The following is a 16,228-nucleotide window of genomic DNA, read 5'->3' on the forward strand; positions in this document are numbered from 1 at the left end:
TTGGGAGGCAACTTCGGGCGACCAAAGCGATGCGTATGCCATCCCACCGCAGATTTACATTCTTGCCGGTGGGATGGCATGTTGGGGAGATTATTCACCCACGGTAGTGACGATTTATTGTGGGCAAATAATCTCCGTGTGCCCCTGACCTAAAGCTTATTTGTAGGTGCTGGTTAAATAAATTAAATTAATCTTTTAATGTAAAATATCCGCTTTTTTAATCCTGGTTTTCTGAAATCTTTAAACCATGGCAGATTGGTCAAATGGCCAATGGTCATAGAATATCTTCTGGTTGAGCAAGAGTTCATAAAATTGGTTGAAAGCTGTTACACAATACAACTGTGTGTGGCTTACCTGTCCTCTTAAAGGAACAGTAACACCAAAAAATGAAAGTGTATAAAAGTAACTAAAATATAATGTGCTGCTGCCTGCACTGGTAAAAGTTGTTTGTTTACTTCAGAAAGTCTACTATAGTTTATATAAATAAGCTGCTATGTAGCCATGGAGGCAGCCATTCAAAGGAGAAAAGGCACAGGCACATAGCAGATAAAAGATAAACCACTATTGTATTCTACAGAACTTCTGTTATCTGCTATGTAACCTGTGCCTTTTCTCCTTTTTTCCAGCTTGAATGGCTGCCCCCGTGGCTACACAGCAGCTTATTATATAAATTATAGTAGTGTTACTGTAGCAAACACCCCAGTTTTACCAGTGCAGGGCAACAGTGCATTATATTTTTATTACTTTAAAGCTTTCATTTTTTGGTGTTACTGTTCCTTTAAAAACACACCAGTGTTGGGGAGCTGTGGGGGGCACTGCGTCACAATTTTCTCTGGGCATCCTTCCGGTGTATGCACAGTACAGAATTAGTAAGGATTTCTCTAACGTACATGTGCTTATATGAATTGCTGAAGGGATGCCTGGGAAATAATATGGCAGCGAGTTGCTCCTCAAGGAGTTCCTCTGCCCAGTGAATTGTTTTTGAAGAATAGGTTAGAAGCTATAACTAATTGGGGGACAAGTTTGCCAAACAAGCAGGTCTGTAAAGGTTTCCAGATACTCCCATTAAACTGCATGTGTTGGAACACTAACTGCAGAGTGTAAAGCTGGTTTGGGAAGCCACAAGAATATTTATAGCGATCAAGTGTTGTTGGAGTCCAGCAGCACGCGAACCTTAAATTGGGGTGTAGTGGTATATGGGAATTAAAGTGGCATAATGATTGGCTCAGAGACTTTTGAGCTTCATACCCTGCAATTAGAGTAGGCTCTTTCCTGTCTCAGAATAAGTCCCCCACCCCATACACAGCAAGGTACATAAAAAAAGAAAAATTGACTTGCTTTAGTTGGAGCCCTGACCCTTGGTGTGAGTGAGACACTGAGCAGGTGGTGGTTCAGCTGCTTAGTGATTGTGTATTTTCTTAACTCTAAATTTGCTTTTGGAGCCCTTGCAGCAATGCCATGTGTGCTGTCTGGGTATAACCACTGCCATAGTAATATCATTAGGTGCTTTTATCTGTCATAGGTTTTTTCAGCCCAGTGTCCTGCCACAAGGGTTAATAGCACCTTCATTATCCTATTACACTGACTCTCAAGTGTGTGAATCAAACATTGAGACTTAACATGGGTCATATCCCATAATAACGGAACCACATCTGCATTAGGAGTAGTTGTGTTCATTGTATAATATATAATATAACTATATAAGTTTTTTTTTTTTCAGTCTATTTCATTTTAAAAACTGGGTTGGTAAGTGGGTGCAGCTGAACATTATTGCATATGTTTTACCAGTTATTTCTGTAGGGAGAAAAAAATTTTGTGGATTTGTTCAGTAGAGGCTTCTGTATGTAATTGCTTGTTGGACTCCTGGCTGTACTCATTTATTTACATTTTATATCTGAGTCATACAGAAATGCACACATTTAAGCTGCAACCTTTTTACGCATGTGTTTATTTTTTCAGTGAATTTTGAATCTCCATAAATAAAAATGAATCCAAGTGCTCCCAGCTACCCCATGGCTTCCCTGTATGTTGGGGACCTTCATCCAGATGTCACAGAGGCCATGCTTTATGAGAAGTTTAGCCCTGCTGGTCCCATTCTGTCAATCCGAGTTTGCAGAGATATGATTACCCGACGCTCACTGGGATATGCATATGTCAACTTCCAGCAGCCAGCTGATGGTAATATGTCTTTGTATTTCTTACATTTGCCCCTTCCAGTAATGCTGCTTGTCTTTGTCATCAGTGTCTGCTTCTCTTTAGTACTGTTAAGGGACGAGACTATGGTGTAAACAGTTTGGGAAGTGGTTCAGTCATGTAACCTGTACATTTTTTTTTTCCTTAGCTGAACGTGCTTTGGATACAATGAACTTTGATGTTATAAAGGGCAAGCCTGTGCGCATTATGTGGTCTCAGCGTGACCCTTCTCTGCGAAAGAGTGGAGTTGGTAACATTTTCATCAAAAACCTGGACAAGTCTATTGATAACAAAGCCCTGTACGATACATTTTCTGCATTTGGAAACATCCTTTCCTGTAAGGTAGGTACATAACCTTCTTTCCCATGTTGGATTTTTCGGACTGTATGTGACTTGTGTTTTGTGTACAGGTGGTTTGTGATGAAAATGGATCTAAAAGCTCATAACCTTCTTCTTTCCCATTTTGGATTTTTCGGACTGTATGTGACTTTTGTGTTCTGTTTACAGGTGGTTTGTGATGAAAATGGATCTAAAGGCTATGGCTTTGTTCACTTTGAGACACAAGAGGCAGCTGAGAGAGCTATTGATAAAATGAATGGCATGCTTCTTAATGACCGCAAAGTGTATGTATCCATCTAATGTAATGACTCTTAATACTGATTTCTGGAACTCTGATATCTGCTGTGTGATTAATGGTTAGCTTTGAGTGCTCTCCAAGTCCAGTACTTAAATTCTTGTTTTCCCCTCCCTCTATAAAGATTTGTTGGGCGCTTTAAGTCCCGCAAAGAGCGTGAAGCTGAGCTTGGTGCCAGAGCCAAGGAATTTACAAATGTGTACATCAAAAATTTTGGAGAAGACATGGATGATGAGCGTCTGAAAGAGATGTTTGGCAAATATGGTAATTTTCTTTTTTGGAGTTGGGTAAGGAGGGTAGCAATAACCACTTCCTGGTTACTGACAAAACACTTCCCTCAGTAGACTGGGCATAAAAGTGAGTTTAACCCCTTGCTCAACATGCGTTCACTGAATAGGACTTGTGATAAACAGTTGTCTGTTTCAATTTACCAATCTGCATATTAAACAGTGTATTCAATGAAGTGGTTTCACTTCAACTTCTGGATTTTGGAAGCAATTGTGGGAGTAGAGAGCAGATTGTTGCTAGTCCATTGAAAAACCCACTATTTAATGTAAGGCTAAGATGCAGATAGGAGCTGGACAAAGGTATACTTGTTTATGAAGCACTTTTTGTTTACTGTGCTAATTATATGGCGGAGGGGCATTGTGGGTAATGAGGTTTTTTTAATGAGCAGATGTGAATGTAGTTTTACAGTGTCCATTTCCATTTTAGTTCTCTACTTCTACTGTATAATTCTTATGTATGCTTGGGGGGGAGATTTGTTGCCATGTTCCAAAAGTTGGTTTAGACATCGTTTACAATAGTTTTTTTCATTTTTAGGGCCAGCTCTTAGTGTTAAAGTTATGACAGATGACAATGGAAAGTCAAAAGGCTTTGGCTTTGTCAGCTTTGAAAGACATGAAGATGCACAAAAAGTAAGTTAGTTTCAATATTCTAAAGATGAATAAGGGCAGAGACACCAGAGCCACTTACTAGCAGCTACTTGTCAAGGCTTCTAAAAAGAAACATCCCCTGCCATAGACAATACTGAGAATTGCCTCTGCTAAAACACACGTAGACAGTTATCAGTAAATGATCAGCATTGTCTGTTTTTGTAGCCGTGACAAGTAGCTGCTTACTAGTAGCTGTCTTCACCCTAAACTTGAAGAGTACTTAAAGTAATAATTGTTACAATATTTGGACATTGTGGGATTATCATCTTAGACTAGAGGATCCAGTGCTTTGAAGTTATGGTCCTTTTATGTGCAGCTCATTACAAAGATTTATAAGTTTATTGGAATGATGATTGTTATCTTCTCTTCAAAGGCTGTAGATGATATGAATGGCAAGGATATGAATGGGAAGGCCATATATGTGGGCCGGGCACAGAAAAAGGTGGAAAGGCAAACTGAACTTAAGCGCAAGTTTGAACAAATGAAGCAGGACCGCATCACCAGATACCAGGTTTGACATAAGCATTTGTGGATGTGACTTTAAACTGTTTTGCATTCCATTTTTTTTACCATCTTTTATTTTCTGGTATATGATTCATACTTTACAACACTTTTTTTTTTAACACAAGTTACTTAATTGCTGAATGTTACTGACTCACCTATTTTATTTTTTTTTTTTTAGGGTGTTAACCTCTATGTTAAAAACCTTGATGATGGTATTGATGATGAACGACTGCGGAAAGAATTCTCACCTTTTGGTACAATCACCAGTGCTAAGGTAAGAGGGTCAGATTATCAGATTGCCTGTAGCTGTAACATACCACCTCAATTTCTTCTGAATCGCCTAACAGTGCTCCCTATTGTATCTAAGCAGTTGAAGTTTTAGTTCTTTCATGTTAAATCTTTTCTAAACTATTTCTAGTATTGCATGCACTGCTTAACCTGTTTTTCATGTTCTGCATTTTTTGACATTTTTTATAGTTTATTTGTAAACCACAGTTCAGTGTTACATAGCTTTGGCTGTTCTACTGAAGTATGTGGAAAGAGCCAAAGACACAAAATAAGCTGATGTGATGTCAGTGATTGGGTTCAGCATTAATGTTTGCTTTCAGATGCTAAAAATGGTTAGTTAGTAATAGTTATTTACCTCTGGTTAATTGTACATTGTCTTTGTGCCATCAATTTTAGGGCCATGGCACTTTTCAGCATGAGAGGCTTCCTCTTGCCCCTTCAATTGACATGAAAGGGAGACATCTGAAAGCGGTCATTCCCCTCTAAGCCAACTATTTAATTACTGGGCAAATCCCAGAGTTAATAAACAACAATAATACTTAGTGCTATTTTCCAGGACTGTTATGGTGGTTTTTCTTTGTAGATGAGCTAGTTTTTTTTTTTTTTACCTAGAACCCAGGTTTTCAAATTTTTTTTTTAATATGTAGTGTGGGTGGGGTTTTATTTGACTTTGTTCGCTAGTCATGTTTGGAGACTTTCAGACATATGGCTGACTCTATCTGACTTCTGTAATTTTGCTTTACATTGCAGGTAATGATGGAAGGTGGCCGCAGTAAAGGTTTTGGATTCGTATGCTTCTCTTCACCCGAAGAGGCCACTAAAGCAGTAACTGAAATGAATGGTAGAATTGTTGCCACAAAGCCCCTGTATGTGGCATTGGCACAAAGAAAAGAGGAGCGGCAAGCTCACTTGACCAACCAGTACATGCAGAGGATGGCAAGTGTTCGTGTACCAAATCCTGTGATCAACCCATACCAGCCACCACCATCCAGCTACTTCATGGCAGCAATCCCACCGGTATGTGTACGCCTGTATACTTGATTATTTCCTCTAAAGTTTTTCATGGTTTATTAAAGTTTTTTCCTTACATTTTAGGCACAAAACCGTGCTGCGTACTACCCACCTGGCCAGATTGCACAGCTTAGGCCCAGCCCCCGTTGGACTGCACAAGGTGCCAGGCCTCATCGTAAGTTTTTTTTTTTTCTGGAGGTTTCTTATTTGCTAGTCTAGATCTTGTGGAGAGATTGTTAAGCAGTGTATATTGGAGTAAATTAAATTGTTCCAGGAACTACAGAATATATGAAAGCTATGATAATTTCATGTTACATTTCATGTAACATGGTAACATTGTTTGATCAAGTGACAAGCTTTCTATTTAACAATTTAAGTATCTGACAGGCCACCTTTCATGTTTGCATCCTGATAAAACAATCTCTTCTTTGAAACAGCATTCCAGAACATGCCAGGAGCAATCCGTCCTACTGCTCCAAGACCGCCAACATTCAGTACAATGAGACCAGCTTCTAATCAGGTCCCGCGTGTTGTGTCGGCTCAACGTGTTGGTAAGGGTTTTTGTATTGTGAGCATTTCAGTCCTCCAGCATGACCACCTTACAAGTTGTTCCATTATTTGCTTTTATAAAGCTTTTCTGTGTGCATTGTTTTGGGGATTGTACTTCCACCACCTTGGTATTATATGCAATAATGGCATTGTGCGAAACATTTATAAGGAATGGTGGTTATCACTTCCTGTACTGCCTGTGTTAGAGACTAAGAATTGGCTTACTCCAGTTATAAGAGCAGTGCTTTCTCCCTGTCTGGCCCCAGTACATTTGAGATTGGGGGGGGTTTTAGTTTGATTTATTATGGGTGTCACTAGGACTTTTTTGCAGTGTGTAGATTTTATTACTAGTCTTAACTTTTGAACAAGACTTCCTCCATCATGATTCCTTGTCATTAGTAATTTTTATGAGTACCAAATGCTGTCTCTAGCCCAAGCCTGAATTGCCAGGGTTGGGGAGCTCTGCATTATAGAGCATGTAAAGCCTACATTTGCCTACAATGTATAATAGTTGGGCACATCTCCCCCTCCCAAATGGCATCATTCGTATTGCATATATCCCCTCCGTTTGCCAGCACCATCACATTTTCCTAAAGCAAATAGCAGCTTTCACCCAGTGGCCATTTTTCCTCTGATACATAATCAGATACATTTAAATCTGCAAACGGCACACACAGACCCTTATTCAGCATTCTTTTCATCAAGAATACAGGCTCACACAGGCACAACTGTCTCTGATAAAAGTTCTGCTTTGTTTGAGCACTGTAATGGTAAAGCTGAGCTCAGGAGAAAAAAATTGAAGCAGACAGCTAAAGCTGAGTTTCTATGGGAACAGCAATGCCATCTCTTCACTGGCTGCTAGACTGGGGGGCGTGTTTAGAAATCTGAGCTTAGAACAACTGAGCATGCCCACAAGCCAACATCCAAAGCAAATTTCTGAGGGAGGGGGTTGAGTGGGTTACAGGAGGAGAAGGAAATCTACGTGATTAAGAGGATGCTGCAGCCTTACTATTAACCTCTAAACAACCGGTGTGGCAGGTATTGAAAGGTTTCAAAGAGGCTGTTCACTGATTAAATTTGTGTGGTTACATGTCCTTTAAAGGGGTTGTTCATCTTCAATGTCCTAATCATTATAAACCAACAACAACGCTTTCAGCATGCTAGTAATGGTACTTTTTATACCTTATTAATTAGTCCTGTCCGATCAGTTTTCTGATGGGATGTGCGTGGCCTATTTGATCCTGACGCAATAAGAACTTCCCTTTTCCCCTGGCATCATAAAAGTGAAAAAAAGCAACTGTAGTGTTTGTAGGGGTCACCGACCCCCCTTCCCCCACACAGGGTCAGTGCAGACGTGAAGGCTCAGCAGAGGGATGATTCTGAAGTGAATATCTCTACAGCTTTTTGATAACTATGAATATGGCAAAGATTGTTCTATTAATGTGAACTGTTAGATTTGTGAATGTTGTACAAAGGTGAGCAACCCCTTTAATGTGCATATAATATAGGATGGACAGTTATTTGTGCCCAGGCTTTTACTGTCTTCATTTCAGATTCAATGTCTTAGGTGTAATGCACCAATTTGAATTGTCCCCTTTTGCATTTATTCAAAGCTGCCATATTGCTTGCCTGAACTATATTTATGATCCCCAATAGATAATTAACAGCAAGTAAATCATGCATAATATAATTCCTAATCAGTGACATTTTAATTTTGTAAGTCAGCTGTGGCAGATTCTTTTCTCATTTTATACCATTGAGCTGTATTCTGTTAGCGAACTACAGCTTAACTAAATTAGGGGGGGAAGTGTTGGACATTATGGTGCTTCTGTACCAGCCCAAGCCCCAGTAGCCCCCCATCTTCTCTTCTGCTTTCACTGTACATACTCTGTGCTGCTGTCACTTACCTGAGCTTAGGGCCCACTCACATTATACTGTGTATATAGAATAGAAATGTCATGATATAAGGCTGTTATTTATGTTCACGTTTTATGACAGCTGTGAAACCAGTGCAATTAGCATTGGCAGTTAATAACCAGTCTTGTTGCATCGGCTTGTCGGACCTTTAAATCTAATTTTCTGCTTGATAATTTGACTCCTAAGCTTAGCTTCTCAGCAGCTGCCCTGGGCACACTGAGCATGTGCAGGGTCACTGGCACTCCTATCGGAATCCAAGATGGGGAGCTTCTGTAAAGGCCTGAATCATTACTGCTATAGAGATGCTGAAACTTTAGGCTGGTGCATTATGTTCAGTATATAAAATATAGCATTTCTAGCCATATTCATTTGTTGGGTTTAGTTCTCTTAAGGTTCCTTACTATCAGGTAAACATTGTTTCTGTTTATTGTAGCCAACACATCAACCCAGACTATGGGTCCTCGGCCAACAACTGCTGCTGCAGCTGCAACTTCCGCTGTCAGGACTGTTCCTCAGTATAAATATGCAGCTGGTGTGCGCAATCCTCAGCAGCACCTTAATACCCAGCCCCAAGTGGCTATGCAGCAGGTATGTGTTCTAGTAATGCTCCTCACAATGCAGACTGCTTTATATACCACGTTCCAAGGCTGTAGGATTATACATAATTTTCCAAGAGCTAGCATTCTAATTACTTGTCTTTTACAGCCTGCTGTCCATGTACAAGGCCAGGAACCTCTGACTGCTTCCATGCTGGCAGCGGCTCCTCCTCAGGAGCAGAAACAAATGCTCGGTATGTAAATGATACACCTAATGGCACCATAGTCTAACCTTGCTTTTCCAGCATATGTAACTAATATAATGTACCCTTGTTTTAGGTGAGCGGCTCTTCCCACTTATCCAAGCAATGCACCCAACTCTGGCTGGCAAAATTACTGGAATGTTACTGGAGATTGACAACTCTGAGCTTCTCCATATGCTTGAATCCCCAGAGTCACTGCGCTCAAAGGTACGATGGCCCCCATTCTCCATTGCATTTGAAATACTGTACAGCAGTGTCAGTGTGATTAAGACGTTATGTTCTTTCAGGTCGATGAAGCTGTTGCTGTGTTGCAAGCCCATCAGGCCAAGGAAGCTGCCCAGAAGGCTGTTAATGTAACTGGAGTGCCAACTGCTTAAGATGCATGTAAGTCTTATTTATTCATATGCTGACCAAAGGCTTGGCAGGTTTCACTTCACTCATTCTTAGTTTCTAGATCCCTAGTATCTGGTGAATAGAACTAGTATAAAGCCTTTCTGTACAGGGATACATTTTTTGCTAGCTGCTTGCTTAAGTTAGAGATCATAGCAACCAGGTTAGATGGTTACCAAAGCACAGCTGTAAAGCCATAACATAACACATTGCCTAAAGTAACATAATTGTACTCATGAGTACAACTTTAAAATGCCAGACAGCTTAGCAGTGGCAAAACTATTCAGGAAGCAGACCCAGGCAGGGGCCAGACCACAGGGTCCGTTTCCTCTATGGCTGTAAAAAAAAAAACCAAAAAAATAAACTCCCTCCTCCCTAGGTGCTCTCTTAATTGCTAGTGGAGAGGGAAGATGCCGGCGGGGAGTGGGTGATCATGGGGCCTGATAGAGATCTGTGTGTTGAGTTCCTCTGATTTTTGCTGGCGACCTGGGACACACTAGTTACGCCACTGGAGCTTAGTGTTGTACCCAGAACATTTATTAACCCTTTAAAGGAAAATAACAAATAGAACTTTACCTTCAATTATGCTATCAGGCAGTCATAGTAATGGAGCAGCCTAGCTTGCCTTGATAGCATGGTAGTGCCACAGTAGTCATGATGATAACCTGCACTAAAGATGAAAAACAGGAGTTGGGTGCTGCAGTTAGTGAGTGCCTGGCATTTAGTAACGGGGCATTTCCTAGAGCCACAGTCAAATGTAAGAAGACTTGGAGAGCAACACAAGCACCATAAAAGTTCATGGAGGAGCCAAATAAGGGCTAAGATTGGCTATTAGGCAGCCTCTATGCACACTATCAGCTTACAGGGGGCTTTCTTTGGTAGGAAATCTTGTTTTTATTCAACCAAAACTTGCCCCCAAGTCAGGAATTCAAAAATAACTCCCTGGTTTGGGGGCACTGAGAGCAACATCCAAGGGGTTGGGGAGAAACATGTTGCCCCTGAGCCACTGGTTGGGGATCACTGCCCTAGAGGGATCTCAAGGTACCATTGGTAGTCACACAGATGTCCTTGAAGGGTGTCCCTTGGGAACTGTTGACATTAACTAGTTATACTTGGCAGGGAGCATTCAGTACTTGGATGTTTAAGACCCTAAGATTAGGCTGTGAAATTTGCAGCAAGCATTTAAAATTGTGCTTAGTTGATACAAATGTATGTTATATTTTTTTAAGGTATAAGGGAACGTCGGCGGACTTCACTTCACCAGAGAAAACTATCAAAACATCGAAAAACTGAAATGTTGCAAAAACACTGCAAAACATAAAATCAAATAAAAAAGGAAAGGAAACGTTAATGCCTACGTACAGAACAAATGCCAGGGCTGGCGCAAGGTTGCTGGTCCTAGATATTAAAAAAAAAAATACAAAAAAAATAGCAAAATATAAAAGTGAAACTAATTTTTTGTTTTTAGACCCGGGGAAAGGCATTTTGAACACAGTACGAGAAGTTAAGCATTCCTTTCTTTCATTTTGTAATTCTTTACTGTGGAAAAGCTCAGCATTTCACCACTGTTATAGCAGCTTGTGGGAAATGATAGCTGAGCACAGAAACATAATTTGGATTATAAAAGTCTTGCTTTAATAAAAATTACTTAAAAACCCTGCATTGTCCTGCCTGCCTCTGTGTTCTACAGCAAGATGGATGGGATTCACTTAGTACTAAATAAGTAAACGTAGAATGCATCAATTCCAATACAGGTATGGGCCCTGTTAATCTGGGATGCCTGGGACCTGCGATATTTCTGATAAGGGGGGGTCTTTCCATCATTTGGATCTCCCTACCTAGTTATTTATATAAACCCATTAGGGTTGTTTTGCTTTCAATAAAGATTCAATATCTTAGTTGGGATCAAGTACAGGTACTGTTTTATTATTACTACAGAGAAAAGGGAATAATTTAACCATTAAATAAACCCAATAGGGCTGTTCTGCCCCAATAAGGGGTAATTATATCTTAGTTGGGATCAAGTACAGGTACTGTTTTATTATTACAGAGAAAAGGGAATCATTTAACCATTAAATGAACCCAATAGGGCTGTTCTGCCCCAATAAGGGGTAATTATATCTTAGTTGGGATCAAGTACAGGTACTGTTTTATTATTACAGAGAAAAGGGAATCATTTAACCATTAAATAAACCCAATAAGGCTGTTCTGCCCCCAATAAGGGGTAATTATATCTTAGTTGGGATCAAGTACAGGTACTGTTTTATTATTACAGAGAAAAGGGAATCATTTAACCATTAAATAAACCCAATAGGGCTGTTCTGCCCCCAATAAGGGGTAATTATATCTTAGTTGGGATCAAGTACAAGGTACTGGTTTATTAGAGTAAAATATGAATTATATCATTAAAATGGTTTCTGTGGGAGATGGCCTTCCTGTAATTTGGAACTCTCTAAATAATGGGTTTCCAGATAGCAGATCTCATACCTTTATACATATTTTTTTAATGATTGCATATCGGCTCAGTTGAAGTGGCTTCCACATTTAGCCCATAAAGGTGAATTTTTTACCTTTAATATTAATCATGTAAAATAGTGTAAAGAAGTAGTTCAACTATACTCTTATCGATATAGCCCTGCTTGTCAGTGCAGGGTTTGCTGGGTTTTTGTCATTCTTCTCCAGAGCCAGAACAAACTGTAAAACTTCATAAATTCCCTGCCCAATACACTTCTTCCCTTCATAGAGCTGTTCTGCACCAAGTGCCAATTCATTCAGTTTGTTTCCCCTCGGGCGGCAGTCAGTTTTATTTTTCATCTTTGCCATATTCTACACACTGAGCACCTTGGGTTGGTCCCTATCTTTGTAACCTCCGTGCTCCTGGTGAGGGCAGAATCCAGGTTCAGACTTTGCAAGTCTTTCTTACACCAGAGAAAAGCCGTATTCTGATGGAAGCAGCCACATTCATTCTCCCCATGCTCGGCTTGTGTAGAAAGCAGTGCCCTGGAGTTGTAACCAAGCCAGTAAATAACCATCAGTATTCCACATGACTGTTGCCTACACTGAACCCCAAGGAAGCACAAAATACAGACCGGCCCTGGAGCAAGTGGCCTATATACCTACTGGCCTGGATTTGTTTATTGCAGGAGTCCAAAACTGAACTGGAAAGTAGTTTTTTTCATGAGCTCACACAGTGCTGGGACCAACCCTCAATAGATTAGATGGCATCCAGGTACTACCCAGGTTTTTCTTTTGCATCCAAGGATACCAAGGCAGAAGCAACAGATGCCAGTACTATGCCATTTCCATCCAGTTTTCTTGAGTCCTAATAATATTCATGGCACCAGGCTGGCCAATAACTTAGTATGCGGACCTAGGCAGTGTGGCAGCAGACCAGCCATGAAGGCTACAATGGGCTCTGAATCTTCTATGGATCTACCTCTGGATCTCAATGATCGTATGAAATATTTTTTTGTGCAGATTGACCCTTAGGACAGGCAGGTTAGGGTTGAAAATTGGGCGACTATTGCGGGTTTGGGCCAGACTGGGGAAGAATGTTCTTTGCTCCATAAGACACGGGTGCAGGTTGGAAGCTGCCGCTACAATGGTAACATTTTGCAGGTTGAGCTTTTCCTGATCTGCACATCACTAATATGAAGGGAATCTATCTAGAGGCCTGCTCTTGCCTTATGGCAGGGATCCTACACTCATGAACAGAGCCAGAATCCCACCAGCCAAATAGGATCAAATACCCTGTATGGCTCTAACATTAACGGCATTGCTGCTTGGAATGTCACTGATAAGGAGCTGAGGCTGACACAGTAAACGGATTCTCAGAGAATAAACTACTTAAATAATGAACTTCTAATGTGAGTATGAAATATGGCTCCCAACTGAACAGTGCAGTCAGGGGAACGAGACACAGGGGCATTGAGGTCCTTGTCCAAACTTGGCCAATAAATAGCCATTTCTATGAATGGCTAGCGTAACTGGAGAGCAAAGTCTGCTCCCAAACCCAGTCTGCTCTGTCACACATCTCTCAGGGAAGAGTGAGTAGGACATGGCTTGTGTCTCTGGGCATGCAGTGGGTGGGTGCCCGGCTTGGGCAGTATGTATGGGTGGGTGCCTGGCTTGGGCAGTATGTATGGGTGGGTGCCCGGCTTGGGCAGTATGTATGGGTAGGTGGCAGGCTTGGGCAGTATGTGTGGGTAGGTGGCAGGCTTGGGCAGTATGTATGGGTGGGTGCCAGGCTTGGGCAGCATGTATGGGTGGGTGCCAGGCTTGGGCAGTATGTATGGGTAGGTGGCAGGCTTGGGCAGTATGTGTGGGTAGGTGCCAGGCTTGGGCAGTATGTATGGGTGGGTGCCAGGCTTGGGCAGCATGTATGGGTGGGTGCCAGGCTTGGGCAGTATGTATGGGTAGGTGGCAGGCTTGGGCAGTATGTGTGGGTGGTTGCCAGTGTGTGTAAGATCTCTGGTCCCAGGGGTACAGCGGGTCTGATGGCTCTGGGTACAGTATCTATACAGTGTGTGGGGCCAGGAAAGCACCAGAATCTTACATTTCTCTCTCCATCTCCTCTTCCTTTCAGCCTCCTGCTCTCTCCCTCGACTCACGTTACTTCTGTCTTCCTATTCTTCCCCAGTGATCTCAGATTTCTTTCCTCACTTGTCTTTTCCTGCACTATTCAATGTCTTTCCCCATATACAGTATCTCCAGTACCTCCTTCATTCCCTCCATTCTGCTCCATTGCTCCATCCTATCTGTGTCTCACTCACCCCAACCCCCTGCCGCCAATCATTTCCCAAATATTGATATTCCTAAAATACATATTGATAATTCATAAAGGCCAAGGAAACCTTTATTTACTGGGGTGGGTGCCATAATATTAGTCACCCCCCTGTGAACTGAATTGAATTTTCCCTGGGCTGGAGCTCCCTCTCAGAAATTAATAAATACACCAGATTTATTAATCATTGGGGTGTTTTTTATATGGGACCCAGCAATAATCTAGCCTTCACCCTCAGGATCCAAGAGTTGCTACAGAATGTACCCCATGTGCCCCCCATGGCGAATGGAAGGTAGAATTTCTGGGAGATGCCCAGGGCAAATAGCAGTAAAGCCCTTGCAGGAAAACTACCCCCAGAACTGCACATTATTTAACAAAAGGAACATCCGTCAGGAGTAGGAATTGATTAAAACCACTGGGGGTGCCTAAAAGCTTGCCCCCACCCCCACCCCCACTGATTCTACTTCTCTCTTAAATACTATGGTCTATTGCAGAAAGAAATGCCACTGTATTAGAGAGGATCATGGGGAATGAGGTTATCAAGTTATAAAGTGTATTTATCTGTCATTAACCCATCCCCTGCCAGCACTCACAAGCTATCTGGAGTCTGTCTTTTTTCTATTTATTTGAATGCAATGTAGAAACATAGAATGTGTTGGCAGGGAAAGGGTTAATACCTGCGTATTTCCTACATTCTGCCACACCCCAAGCCACCGCCCTGCTTGCCAATCCCTGCCCAGGACATGTTCTGGGAAAGCATCCCAGTGTGAGTGTATTCCAGTTCCTCCATGCAGGGGAATGTGCCCCCCGGCTACTGAAATGCACAATATTAATCATTTTAGGTTTTTCTGTCTTTTAGAACAAAATGTTCCAGAGCTTTAGATTGCGTTTACCCCAAGAGATCTGCCCCAGATAGATGAGGAAGGATTAATGATGTCTGGCCAAATGCTTCCTTATTGGCCACAGGCATTTAATACCATGCAGTTGCCAGCAGGTGGCGATCAGGACACAGGTTGGTGGGTTAATTATAATGGAAGGGATAAGGTAATTGCCATTGAGTCAGTAGCCAGCTCTCCTCCCTTGTCTGCCTCTGTAGGTAATAATGATGTAGGGGCAACAAGCTGTGCTAAGGATTCTTATATGCAAATAATAGTTGCTAAGGAGTCACACACCCTAACAACAGATGTTATTTTGCTACCAATAGGTGTGTGTGTGTATATAGGTGTAGTAGGAGCGAATGGCTGTAAGGAAATAATGCGCCCCTGTCCCATCCAGTTCTCACACAGTGATTAACATGAGCTTATCCCAAGCTCTAATATCTATGGCGTCTGCTTATAAGACCTATCTGGCCGCACGTTTCCAGGTTTGAACACCCAGCAAGGTCATTGCACTGGATCATGTTATGGACTTACTAATGAGGGCAGCGTGTAACCGAGTGCCCGGCCAATTCACAAATGTACGATCATTCGGAAATTCTGGCCCAGAAAGCCCAAAGCAGGAGCTGAAATATTGATGAAATCTCTGGAATAAAGTACTATGAAAAACATGGATATTTGGAGTGTGGGTTTCATTGTAGGGGTGTATATATACTGTACAGCCACATGGAACAGAAGCCAATTACTGCTAGCCCTAGTGGCTACTGCCCTGCTGCCATGACTTAGCACAGATGGGTGGGGCTGGGAAGCAGATTCCAGTTGATTGCTAATTAGTGCTGGGAACCATAACAGCCAATTACTGCTTTACTGTGGGCTGAACAGCACTTGAGAGTTCTGGAGAAAGGTTCCTAATAGGGCCCTCTCCAAAGGCAAATACTCCCCCAGTTCAATAGTGCCCTTAAGTCTCCCCATACTTCACCTGTTCAGAAGATCAGAAGCCAAACAGGAAGAAAGAAAACACTGAGCTGTGTAAAGAAAGTTCCCATAATGCCTCACTTCTGCACAGACACCGGGACCAAGTGTACATGCTCAGTTAGTAAGACTATGAGGAAGCTTCCTTCTGATTGGCTCAGATGCAGATTCCTAAGGGGGGGAGTGAGTTCTTAGCATTCTTGAATTAGGGGGGAGCAGTAGCAGAGTGGAGAGAGCAGAAAGCTGTGTGTCTCTGGCACAGGAAAACAGACACAACAAATCTTTTGACAGAGAAGTCAGTGCAGCGTTTCTGTGAGTGCTTATGGCTGTATTTACATAGACCTTTCTGATAAAGCTTACTGAGTTTTTACCTTTCCT

The 16,228-nt window shown here is 41.8% G+C and overlaps 1 protein-coding gene across 2 annotated transcripts in view; it reads left to right on the forward strand.

Annotated features, from left to right (window-relative positions):
• Positions 1-10,880, forward strand: part of pabpc1 (poly(A) binding protein, cytoplasmic 1) — a 15,492-nt gene extending 4,612 nt beyond the window's left edge. For both annotated transcript variants that reach the window (XM_031903314.1, NM_001005051.1), the window contains 15 exon segments: positions 1,960-2,178; positions 2,342-2,535; positions 2,701-2,816; positions 2,952-3,091; positions 3,650-3,744; positions 4,136-4,273; positions 4,445-4,540; positions 5,305-5,571; positions 5,650-5,740; positions 6,003-6,116; positions 8,465-8,619; positions 8,737-8,821; positions 8,907-9,037; positions 9,118-9,214; positions 10,450-10,880. In XM_031903314.1, coding sequence (XP_031759174.1) covers positions 1,986-2,178; positions 2,342-2,535; positions 2,701-2,816; positions 2,952-3,091; positions 3,650-3,744; positions 4,136-4,273; positions 4,445-4,540; positions 5,305-5,571; positions 5,650-5,740; positions 6,003-6,116; positions 8,465-8,619; positions 8,737-8,821; positions 8,907-9,037; positions 9,118-9,207 — 1,905 coding nt within the window. In that variant the 5' untranslated portion in view covers positions 1,960-1,985 and the 3' untranslated portion in view covers positions 9,208-9,214; positions 10,450-10,880.
• The last annotated feature ends 5,348 nt before the right edge of the window (positions 10,881-16,228 follow it).

The sequence above is a fragment of the Xenopus tropicalis genome, chromosome 6 (genome assembly GCF_000004195.4).
Source record: "Xenopus tropicalis strain Nigerian chromosome 6, UCB_Xtro_10.0, whole genome shotgun sequence".
In the NCBI taxonomy this organism is placed as follows: Eukaryota; Metazoa; Chordata; class Amphibia; order Anura; family Pipidae; genus Xenopus; species Xenopus tropicalis.